The 13,017-nt window shown below is 42.3% G+C and overlaps 1 protein-coding gene across 1 annotated transcript; it reads left to right on the top strand.

Annotated features, from left to right (window-relative positions):
• Positions 1-11,714: 11,714 nt before the first annotated feature.
• On the top strand, positions 11,715-12,668 carry LOC147573795 (vomeronasal type-1 receptor 4-like). Its single transcript, XM_086688662.1, has one exon. It carries the CDS (start codon positions 11,715-11,717, stop codon positions 12,666-12,668), a length of 954 nt encoding a protein of 317 aa, XP_086544788.1.
• The last annotated feature ends 349 nt before the right edge of the window (positions 12,669-13,017 follow it).

The following is a 13,017-nucleotide window of genomic DNA, read 5'->3' as shown; positions in this document are numbered from 1 at the left end:
TTTATTTTTTTACTATATTTTTTACTTTTGTGTAAATTTTTCAAATTCTATTTGATTCCATCATTTTATTTTACTCTACTTCACTATATTCATTTCTTCAAATTATCAAACGATTTCCTTTTTTATCTTCTCTTTTTTGTTTCTTTTTTCTTGAATACAGAAAGAGAAAGAAATCATTTTTAATTTTTATTAAAAATATTTTTAATTTTTTTCTACTATATTTTTCACTTTTGTGTAAATTGTTTCAAATTCTAGTTTACTTACATCATTTCATTTTAGTCCACTTCAGTGTAATCATTTTTTCAAATTTTCAAACAATTTCTTTTTTCTTCTTTCCCCTTTTTTCTCTAATCCATCAAGCAACTTAAACACCCAGACCAAAACACACCTAGGATCTAGCATCATTCATTCCATTTGTGTGTGTGTGTGTTTTTTTAATTTCTTAATCATAATATTTTTTTAATTTTAATTTTTTTAATTTTAATTTTTTAACCTCATTAATTCCTCTTCTCCCTTCAAAATGATGAAACAAAGGAATTCACCACAAAATAAAGAGCAGGAAGAAACGGCAGCCAGAGACTTAACCAACACAGATACGAGGAAGATGTCTGAACCAGAATTTAGAATCATGACAATAAGAATACTAGCTGCGGTCGAAAATAGATTAGAATCCCTTTCTGTGGAGATTAAAAAAAAAAAGTAAAAACTAGTCAGGATGAAATAAAAAATGCTATAACTGAGCTGCAATCACGAATGGATGCTGTGGTGGCAAGGATGGATGAGGCAGAACAGAGAATCAGTGATACAGAGGACAAACTTCTGGAGAATAACGAAGCAGAGAAAAAGAGGGAGATTAAGGCAAAAGAGCACAATTTAAGATTAGAGAAATCAGTGTCTCATTAAAAAGGAACAACATCAGAATCACAGGGGTCCCAGAAGAAGAAGAGAGAGAAATACGGGTAGAAGGGTTATGTGAGCAAACCACAGCTGCAAACTTTCCTAACCTGGGGAAAGACACAGACATCAAAATCCAGGAAGCACAGAGGACTCCCATTAGATTCCACAAAAACCGACCATCAACAAGGCATATCATAGTCAAATTCACAAAATACTTAGGCAAGGAGAGAATCATGAAAGCAGCAAGGGAAAAAAAGTCCTTAACCTGCAAGGGAAGACAGATCAGGTTTGCAGCACACCTATCCACAGAAACATGGCAGGCCAGAAAGGAGTGGCAGGATATATTCAGTGTGCTGAATCAGAAAAATATGCAGCCAAGAATTCTCTACCCAGCAAGGTTGTCATTCCAAATAGAAGGAGAGAGAAAAAGTTTCCGAGACAAACAAAAGTGAAAGGAGTTTCTGACCACTAAACCAGCCCTGCAAGAAATTTTAAGGGGGACTCTGTGATGGGGAAAAAAGATGAAATTAATTAATTTAATTAAATACCAAAAGCAACAAAGACTAGAAAGGACCAGAGAACACCACCAGAAACTCCAACTCTACAAGCAACGTAATGGCAATAAATTCATATCTTTCAGTACTCACTCTAACATCAATGGCCTCAATGCTCCAATCAAAAGATACAGGGTAACAGAATGCATAAGAAAACAAGATCCATCTGTATGCTGTTTACAAGGGACCCACTTTAGACCTAAGTCATTTTGTGTCTTTAGACCTAAAGACACCTTCAGATTGAAAGTAAGGAGATGGAGAACCATCTATCATGCTAATGGTCAACAAAAGAAAGTAGGCGTACTTATATCAGACAATCTAGACTTTAAAATAGAAACTGTATCAAGAGATGAAGAAGGGCATTATATCATAATTAAGGGGTCTATCCACCAAGAAGATTTAACAATTGTAAACATTTATGCACCAAACGTGAAAGAACCGAAATATATAAATCAATTAATCACAAACATAAAGAAACTCATTGATAGTAATACCGTAACAGTAGGAGACTTCAACACCCCACTCACAGCAATGGACAGATCATCTAATTGCAAAATCAACAAGGAAACAATGGCTATGAATGACACACTGGACCTGATGGACTTAACAGTTACATTCAGAACATTTCATCCTAAAGCAGCAGAATATACATTCTTCTCCAGTGCACATGGAACGTTCTCCAGAATAGACCACATACTGGGACACAAATCAGCCCTCAGCAAGTACAAAAAGATCGAGATCATACCGTGCATATTTTCAGACCACAATACTATGAGACTTGAAATCAACCACAAGAAAAAATTTGGAAAGGTAACAAATACTTGGAGACTAAAGAACATCCTACTAAAGAATGAGTGGGCTACGGAAGCAGTTAAAGAGGAAATTAAAAAGAATATAGAAGTCAATGAAAATGATAACACCACAACCCAAAACTTCTGGGATGCAGCAAAGGAGGTCATAAGAGGAAAGTATACAGCAACCCAGGCCTTCCTAAAGAAGGAATAGAGATCTCAGATACACAACCCAACCTTACACCTTAAAGAGCTGGAAAAAGAACAGCAAATAAAACCAAAAACCAGCAGAAGTCAGGAAACAATGAAGATCAGAGCAGTAATTAATGCGATCGAAACGAAAAAAGAAATAAAAAAACAGAATAGATCAATGAAACCAGAAGCTGGTTCTTTGAAAGAATTAACAAAACTGATAAACCACTAGCCAGTTTGATCAAAAAGAAAAAGGAAAGGACCCAAATAAATAAAATCAAGAATGAAAGAGGAGAGATCACAACCAACACAACAGAAATAAAAACAATAGGAGAATATTATGAGCAATTATATGCCAATAAAATAGGTAATCTGGAAAAAATGGACAAATTCCTAGAAACATATACACTACCAAAATTGAAACAGGAATAGAAAATCTGAACCCATAACCAGTAAGGAAATCAAACTAGTAATCAAAAACCTTCCCCAAGGGGTGCCTGGGTGGCTCAGTCAGTTGAGCATCTGACTTCAGCTCAGGTCATGATCTCACAGTCCGTGAGTTCTAGCCCTGCGTTGGGCTCCATGCTGTCAGTTCAGAGCCTGGAGCCTGCTTCAGATTCTGAGTCTTCCTCTCTCTCCCTGCCCCTCCCCTGCTCACGCTCTGTCTCTCTATATCAAAAAAATGAATAAACGTTAAAAAAATTTTTTTAATTAAAAAAAAAAAAAAACCTTCCCCAAAACAAGAGTCCAGGGCCAGATGGCTTTCCAGGGGAATTCTACCAAACATTTAAGAAGAGTTAACACCTATTCTCTTGAAACTGTTCCAAAAGAATAGAAACGAAAGGAAAACTTTCAAACTCATTCTATGAAGCCAGCATCACCTTGATTCCAAAACCAGACAGCAACCCCACTAAAAAGAGGAATGACAGACCAATTTCCCTGATGAACAAGGATGCAAAAATCCTCAACAAGATATTAGCCAACTGGCTCCAACAATACATTAAAAAAATTATTCACCATGACCAAGTGGGATTTATACCTGGGAGGAAGGGCTGGTTCAATTTCTGCAAAACAATTAACGTGATGCATCACATCAATAAAAGAAAGGACAAGAACCATATGATCCTCTCAATAGATGCAGAGAAAGCATTTGACAAAATACAGCACCCTTTCTTGATAAAAACCCTCAAGAAAGCAGGGATGGAAGGATCATACCCGGAGATCATAAAAGCCATGTATGAACGAGCCAATGCTAATATCATCCTCAATGGGGAAAAACTGAGAGCTTTCTCCCTAAGGTCAGGAACAAGAAAGGGATGTCCACTCTCACCACTGTTATTCAACATAGTATTGGAAGTCTTAGCCTCTACAATCAGACAACACAAAGAAATACAAGGCATCCAAATAGGCCAGGAGGAGGTCAAACTTTCCCTCTTCGCAGATGACATGATACTCTATATGGAAAACCCTAAAGATTCCACAAAAAAACTGCTAGAACTGATTCATGAACTCAGCGAAGTGGCAGGATATAAAATCAATGCACAGAAACTGGGTGCATTCCTCTACGCCAACAATGAAGCAACAGCAAGAGAAATCAAGGAATCGACCCCATTTACGGTTGCACCAAAAACAACAAAATACCTAGGAATAAATCTAACCAAAGAGGTGAAAAATATATACACTGAAAACTATAGAAAGCTTATGAAAGAAACTGAAGACACAAAAACATGGAAGAAGATTCCATGCTCCTGGAGAGGAAGAACAAATATTGTTAAAATGTCAATACTACCCAAAGCAATCTATATATTCAATGCAATTCCTATCAAAATAACACCAGCATTCTTCACAGAGCTAGAACAAATAATCCTAAAATTTGTATGGAACCAGAAAAGACCCCGAATAGCCAAAGCAATCTTCAAAAAGAAAACTAAAGCAGGAGGCATCACAATCCCAGACTTTAAGCTACACTACAAAGCTATAATCATCAAGACAGTATGGTACCGGCACAAGAACAGACACTCAGATCAATGGAACAGAATCGAGAACCCAGAAATGGACCCACAAACGTATGGCCAACTAATCTTTGACAACGCAGGAAAGAATATCCAGTGGAATAAAGACAGTCTCTTCAGCAAGTGGTGCTGGGAACACTGGACAGCGACATGCAGAAGAATGAACCTGGACCACTTTCTTACACCATACACAAAAAGAAACTCAAAATGGAGGAAAGACCTCAATGTAACACAGGAAGCCATCAAAATCCTCGAGCAGAAAGCAGGCAAAAACCTCTTTGATCTTGGCCGCAGCAACTTCTTACACAACACGTCTCCAGAGGCAAGGGAAGCAAAAGCAAAAATGAACTACTGGGACCTCATCAAAATAAAAACCTTCTGCACAGCAAAGGAAACAATCAGCAAAACGAAAAGGCAACTGACAGAATGGGAGAAGATATTTGCAAACGACATATCAGATAAAGGGTTAGTATCCAAAATCTAAAAAGAACTTATCAAACTCAACACCCAAAAAACAAATAATCCAGTGAAGAAATGGGCAAAAGACATGAATAGACACTTCTCCAAGGAAGACATCCAGATGGCCAACCGACACATGAAAAAATGCTCAACATCACTCATCATCAGGGAAATACAGGTCCAAACCACAATGAGATGCCACCTTACACCTGTCAGAATGGCTAACATTAACAACTCAGGCAACCACAGATGTTGGCAAGGATGCGGAGAAAGAGGATCTCTTTTGCACTGCTGGTGGAAATGCAAACTGGTGCAGCCACTCTGGAAAACAGTATGGAGGTTCCTCAAAAAATCAAAAACAGAACTACCCTATGACCGTGCAATTGCACTACTAGGAATATATCCAAGGGATACAGGTATGCTGTTTCAAAGGGGCACATGCACCCCTATTTTTATAGCAGTGCTATCGACAAGAGCCAAAGTACGGGAAGAGTCCAAATGTCCATTGACAGATGAATGGACAAAGAAGATGTGGTGTTTATGTATACAATGGAGTATTACTCGGCAATCAAAAATAATGAAATCTTGGGGCGCCTGGGTGGCGCAGTCGGTTAAGCGTCCGACTTCAGCCAGGTCACCATCTCGCGGTCCGTGAGACGAGCCCCGCGTCAGGCTCTGGGCTGATGGCTCGGAGCCTGGAGCCTGTTTCCGATTCTGTGTCTCCCTCTCTCTCTGCCCCTCCCCCGTTCATGCTCTGTCTCTCTCTGTCCCCCCCCCCAAAAAAATAATAACGTTGAAAAAAAAAATGAAATCTTGCCTTTTGCAACTACATGGATGGAACTAGAGGGTATTATGTTAAATGAAATTAGTCAGTGAGAGAAAGACAAAGTTCATATGGCTTCACTCATATGAGGAACTTAAGATACAAAACAGATGAACATAAGGGAAGGAAAGCAAAAATAATATAAAAACAGGGAGGGCGACAAAACATAAGAGACTCTTAAATATAGAGAACAAACAGAGGGTTGTTGGAGGGGTTGTGGGAGGGGGGATGGGCTAAGTGGGTAAGGTGCAATAAGAAATCTACTGCTGAAATCACTGTTGCACTCTATGCTAACTTGGATGTAAATTAAAACTTAATTAATTAAAAAAATAAAAACTGAATCTCCTATTGGAATTTCCAACTGCAATTCAACCTCACAGGTTACATCCCTTCTTCCAACACTTCCACACGTCTGTCTTCCTCCCCCAAAGATAGAACTCTTTGCAATTTCTGAAAAAGGAAATGCATGTACTTCCGTGCAAAATCCACCAATATACAAACGAATGAGAATTTTATACAAAAAAAATCATCAGACCCTTTGGATCAGTGTTCCCAACCTTGGCACTACTGACCTGTGACCTAGATACCTCTCCGTGGTGGGATTTGTCCTGTACATAGCAGGATATGTGTCTATATCTCCCACTCCACTATGTGCCAGAAGCAACCCGCACCTCACTCCTCCCCAAATGTAAAGGTCACTAAACACTGCCACATGATCTTGGGCGGGGCAGGGGATGGGGGGGAAACCACAGGAAAATTACCCTAGTTAGGGATCAGTGTTATAGAGGTGTTAAGCAATTCTAACAAAAAATCACTTAATGAAAACTTTTGGTACAGAGGCATTAAATTATGTTAATCTTATAACCTAAATATTCAACTTGCCTTATTTTTCTAGATATGATTTGATTCTAATGCTTTGTAGACAATGAAACACATTACTACATGTAACATTGTGAACAGATTAAATGTTCTTAAAAAATATGGGAGAAAAATAGGGCTCCTGGCTGGCTCAGCCTATAGATCATGCGATTCTTGATCTCTGGGTTGGGAGTTGGAGCTCCACATTCGGTGTGGAGATTCCTTAAATAAACAAACTTTAAAAAGTAAACAAATCTTTAAAAAACTACATGGGAAAACTGAAATGATGATTTTTCAATTTTATCTTAACCAATACACTTTATTAACACGAGAAACTATCACTAAATTAAAAAAAAAAAAAAAAGCCTGTGGTCCTATAACAGAGTGAAATGCACGCTCAAACTTGTGATGTGAATATACGATAACCTTCACACGTTATTTTCCATACCTGACACCCCTAGGATACATATATTGCACTCAAAAGGTGACAATAAGCTGACACTCTCTAAAGGCTGTGTTATAACCGCTTTTATTTATATGGGTTAAAGATATCTTTGTATGTCATCGAATATACATTTCAGGTAACAGTTCCAAAGGCTTCAGTCCCTTACACACATAATTCAAACATCTATCGTTGCCCGTTTAAAATACTTCCACTTGTTCGTGTTCAAACAAATCTGGGATGAAACTACCTTCACGTGTGCGCTGCGAGAATCTCTGAGACAAATCCGACCGGGAGAAGAATCGGCGGGCAACGTGGAGTGCAATTCTCAAGACTTATGCCGGGACATCGCGCCACTCCTCCAGAAGCACGCGGGTCCAGGTGAAGACACGAGTCAAGCGAGGTGGCCGCGTGGAGGCCCTGGAGGTCCGGCCTCTGCACATGGCTGGCAGCTCGGCTCTCCTCCGGCGGCGTCTGGGCCCGAGCGCTTGCACTTGCCACGTGGATCACGAGTGCTAGAAGCGGCGTGCTCGGTGCTCGGCCCACACTTGCGCCGGCGCCTGGACACCGGGCTGGCTCAGCCCGGCACACAACCAGACCGCAGCTGAGGAGGCCTCCCAACAGTGCTGGTCCTGCTACACGCGCCCCCTCACCCACCTCGCATTATGCCCAAGTCTCCGGCCCATCCTGCCCCCGTCACGCTCAGGACCTCCAGTCCACACCTGATCCCCCAACATCTGGACCCCTCGACCACCCCCACAAGATCATTCCAACCCAAGCTCACTGACCAGGGCTCATATTCCGCTCTACCTGCAGCCACAAATGGAAGCACAAAACCCATCTTGGCACTAACACGCGCTCTCTCCTCTCCAGGTGGGTCCTGCAACTCGCTCATTCCACTCCCTTGCAGCCCAGGACCTCGTGCGTGCGCACCAAAGGGCGAACATCGCAACTCCCCTCAACCCCACCCCCACCCGGGAACCCAAATCCTTCCTCCATTCCAACCTAGACGCCCTCGAGGGCAGCACCGGGTACTGGGACCCGTCACCGAAGACACACGGTTAAAAGCGCCACCAGACTCTAGTGCGAATCTGTCCCTCTCACGCGACCCTGACACACGCCTGTCGCGGGCAGGCTCCGGGCAGCCGTGAGCCCAGAGCCGAGCTGCCCTCAGCACGCGGTCCCGTCCCTCCCTGGGGCCCGCAAGCACCCCCAGGCCACCGCCAGCCCACACTCCCCGAGAACTAACCTTCCAGGAGGGGAAGCCGCAGCTCTGAGCCAGGTCCTCACCTGGAAGGGCCAAGGGCGTCTGCTGGAGCTCAACGGTCACCTGACCCTGCCGGACATGCGCGCAGGTGCAACGAGGCCGTAGCCACGCCCACACGCCCATCCCAGAGCTCGCGCCTGCGCAGAGGCCGCCCAAGAAGGCCAACCCCCTCCTGGGACCTGCCACGTGCAACTGCGCGCTCAGGCTTCCCTGGAGGGTCCTCAGACTTTCCCTCTAGCAGCCCCTCCGTCCCCACGGGAATCACCTGTGCTGGTTCCGTTCCTTCCTCTTCATTTGCTACATGTGAGGAACCCACAGCATCTGTGTTGAGATGGGACGTTAGCGAGTAAGAGGGTCAGGTGTGCTCTGCTTGCTCTCTCTAGTGCTACCGAAAGGGGGATTGGGTGGGGGATGCTGTGGAAACAGAGTTCTGGGGAGAGAAGCAGCAGCACCACCAGAGACTCTGTTGAAAATGCTAATTCATCGGCCGGACCGCAGCTGTATCTCAATCTCTTAGAGTAGGGTTCTTCTGTAGACTCTGTTTCAACAGAAATGCAGATTCACATACACATAACACTTTGAGAGGCAGCGTTTGGTTAACTGGTCCTCGACGCTAGCTTCTGTTACCGTCACCTGAGAGATTTTAAGAACTACCATTTCCCGTGCCCACCCACTTCTGGCTCATAGATGGCCATCCTATAGCTGTGTACTCTCCTGGTGGAAGGGGCTAGTGAACTCTGTGGAGTCATTTTTACAAGGTCAATGTTCTTATTCAGGAGAGCTCATCCTCATGATTTATGCATCTCCCAAAGCCCCATATCCAAACGCCATCACACTGGGGATTAGATTTCACCACGTGATTGGATGGGCACTTTGTACCGAAGTTCTTAGTGGTCTGCAGTTGGTGGAATTCGCATGGGACAATGTCTCGAAGGGGTTAAAATCATGGTGGGAGAGGAGCAAGGAGGTTATTTATATGTGGGGCAGTTGGGCCTTGGAGGAAGACAGTGCGATACAAGCTAGATACAGAATGTTAGGAGAGGAAACCTGGAGGAGACTGTGAAAGAGGTGAAAGAGGCACAGGCAGTCGGGGCCAGCGAGGGTAGTGGGAGTGAGGTAGTGGGTAAAGCACATTTTCCTACATAATTTTCATATGAATTGGCACTGAATTATTCAAACAAGTCCAAATTCACTAACTTCGATTGTGAAGTGATTTCAATAATAATTTATTTACATCATGGACTTCCTTTTACTTGTATCCCTGCATGTTGTTCCCAGGTATTTTTGTGTCATTTTGTTTCTGTACAAATAACGTTAATTGATGGTTCAGTTCAGTGGTCTGAAGATTAGGAAAGTACTAGTTTCTGGGTAGAGGAACTTCCCTGGGAAGTGAAGAACCCAGGGAGATACACATCCTTCCCCACTAATCCCTCACATGTCAGCACTCAGTATTTCCTGATGTCCTTCATAGGAGATGCTGTCTACCTACAGGGATCAAGTGGGAAAAAGTCTTCTCACAAATACTCAGTCTCCTTACACAGTTCTAACTAGAAACTCATAACCATTTTTTGGTAATTAACAACTGGGGAAATTTTTGAGAAACATCTTCAGCTCCCAAGACTGTATTCCCAGTGTGGCTACAAATGAAATAATTGCAGTTGTGAGGGAGGTGACCTCACAGGATCACAAAGCTATATCACAGTGTCTGGCTGCCCCCCTCCCACACATGGACTGTCTTCCATGCCCTTCACACTGAGCCCCTCCTGGAAGCAGGAAGGAGCCGGTGAGGATTTCTCTTTCAGTCTGAGAGGCAGTGTTTGCATCAAGAGTCTGGGTGAGTGATCATATCAGAAATCTTCTTTATATTAGCTGGTTCATTGTGAAAGCCATGCAGGAAGGTGGAATAATTCTGAGGCTTGAGCTGAGCTAGTTAAGAGGAGATGGGGTCCTAGCCCTTCACCAATCGCTGATGGCTCCTGATGCAATAAATGCCATCTCTGTTCATAGTGATTTCTTGGCATTTAATGCAAGTAATAACACACAGAGATTTTTAAGTCCTTACAGACTGAGTTGTAAAATCAATTTGTTGTGCAGTCTACATTATAGGATTCATAGACTAAAATTTCAGGGTTACTAGAGGTGCATCTGTAACACCTCCATGCTTGCAGTAAAGAGTATGATGACTTTACAGGAATCATATGATCCTGTGCAGAAAGTGTATCCAAATGATAATGGCTTGAACTGAAAGGTTTCCTCTACCTTTGGATGTACCATGCAATTACTGGGGACAGTAACTGAGTCTCCACTGAAAACATCCATAAGCTGTTGATTATAGTGTAACTACATTCATTCTGAAAGTTAGGAAGTGAACAGGTAAGGAACAGTTGGCATAATTTTAAGTTCCGGGTGGCAGTTCTCAGGTTCCTATCATCTTCTTTCCACCCATTTAAAAATTATTCTGCTATCAACACACAAACCTAGTACTTTGATTTATAAACTACATAACAATACACACCTTGCAAATGCCATTTTGCGCTAATATCTTTTATGCTAGTATCATTCACAAATCTTAGTTGTTAGTAGTCTTAACTCAGGTATTAATAATTGTATCATCTGAAATTAATAATTTAGCTTCTGCCTTACACTATTTTATCAGGCATTAGTGTTTTATGTTCCAAAGTTTATGGCATCACATGTGATCATTCAACAATTCCTGTGATTGCTGCCATTACACTTGGGTTCTTGACATAAAATCAAATTAGTCTTTCTTCTGCCTTCCTAGTACCAACCTCCTCTTACATCCACTACATGTAACTAGTTACAGGACAGGTTCCTGCAGTAAACTACTGCCTGCAGTGCATGACATTCACTAAGATATTTAAGGCTTGACCCAGAATTGATAGTGTTCCATCAAATAAATCTTTACAAGTATATGGGAACTTGTAATGAAAATTATATAATACCACCACTCGAAAATCAACTACAAGGGGTCAAGTCAAAAGTAACTATAGACCTGGATTGTTAGATGGACACAGCTAACTAGCTGTCTAGCAGACCAATATGACAGCCTGAAGGAGCAGATTTGGACAGATCCTTAACCTCTCTGTGTGTCTGTTCTGTTCATCTAACTACAGCCACAGTAGTGCTGACCTCATAGATGTGTGGAGCATGAAGAAGTTCTCACGTGAGTGCCTTCACAGGAGTGATTTTACATTATAAGGGCTCTGGAAAAGTTCTACATTCAGCCCTCAGAAGCTACTGTGAAAAGAAGACCTCAAGTAGGCATATCCAAGGGGCAAGGAATGGAAAGCAGAACATAGTGGATTTCAGCTGACCTGATACATGTTGCCTATGTCTCATACTTCCATGCAGGAAGTTCTAGCCCAGGAGGCAATGGTCAGTGACTGGGACCAGAGAGAATGGTCAAAAGGGATCTGGCCATCGGTCTGATCTTCTTAACACAGACTACCATTGGAATCCTGGGCAATTTCTCACTTCTTTGTCATTATATCATCCTTTCCTTCACTGAGTACAGGTGGAGGTCCACAGATTTCATTCATAAGCACCTGATTGTAGCCAACTTCTTAGCCCTACTCTGCAAAGGAGTCCCCCAGACCATGGCAGCATTTGGGCGGAAACATTTCCTCAGTGACATTGGATGCAAACTTCTTGCCTTTCTTCACAGAGTGGGGAGGGGAGTGTCCATTGGTAGCATCTGCATCTTGAGCGTCTACCAGGCCATCACCATCAGCCCTGGGAACTCCAGGTGGGCAGCGCTTAAAGTTAAAGCGCCCAAATACATTTTCCCCTCTATTTTCCTGTGTTGGGTCCTGCAAATGCTGGTGAATATCATTTTCCCTATGTACTTAACGAGCACATTGAGTGATAAGAACATCACAAACAAAAAGGATTTTGGATACTGTTCTTCGGTTCGTCATGACAAAATTAGAGACTCATTGAATGCAGTGTTGTTATCATTCCCCGATGTGTTATGTCTGGGGCTCATGCTCTGGGCCAGCAGCTCCATGGTTTTCCTTCTGTACAGGCACAAGCAGCAGGTCCAACATATTCGAAGAACCAATGCTTCTTCTGTATCCTCCCCGGAGTCCAGAGCCACCAAAACCATCCTTCTCCTGGTGAGCAGCTTTGTCTGTTTTTACACCCTCTCCTCCATCTTTCAAGTTGTTGTGGCTTTTTTTGAAAATCCCAGCTGGATCATCATGAATGTCACTGCAATTGTGCCTGTATGTTTCCCAACTGTCAGCCCCTTTCTGCTTATGAGCCATGACTCCAGGGTACCCAGGCTGTGCTTTGCATGGACAAGGAATATAAAATCCCCTCATCCAGGGCGCCTGGGTGGTTCAGTCCACTGAGCATCTCACTCTTGATTTTAGCTCAGGTCATGACACCAGGGTCGTGGAATCAGCATGGAGCCTGCTTAAGACTCTCTCTCTTTCAAATAAAAATTCTCTCTCAAATAAACTTAAACTTTTTTTAAATAATAAAATCCCCTCATTTTAGGAGAAATATGTAAACTGTGTGTATTTGTATAATGTAGTTGCCAATTAATTCAACCCCTTCAGTGTTCTAAATAACACTATGAGTCAAAAGGGAATGATAAATAGGACATGCTGAGCAGTTTCTTCAAAATAAACAATAAATCATAATAACATTGTAATGAAATATAATTATCTTGTAAATACTTATATAATCGAAGTTTTC

Source organism: Puma concolor, chromosome E2 (genome assembly GCF_028749965.1).
Source record: "Puma concolor isolate L17-30 chromosome E2, mPumCon1.1.hap2, whole genome shotgun sequence".
NCBI classification, from domain to species: domain Eukaryota; kingdom Metazoa; phylum Chordata; class Mammalia; order Carnivora; family Felidae; genus Puma; species Puma concolor.
This window is presented reverse-complemented; position numbering and strand designations above follow the sequence as displayed.

Excerpts from the sequence above, each read along its gene's own strand:
- LOC147573795 (XM_086688662.1), top strand. The coding sequence starts at position 11,715 with ATGGTCAAAAGGGATCTGGCCATCGGTCTGATCTTCTTAACACAGACT.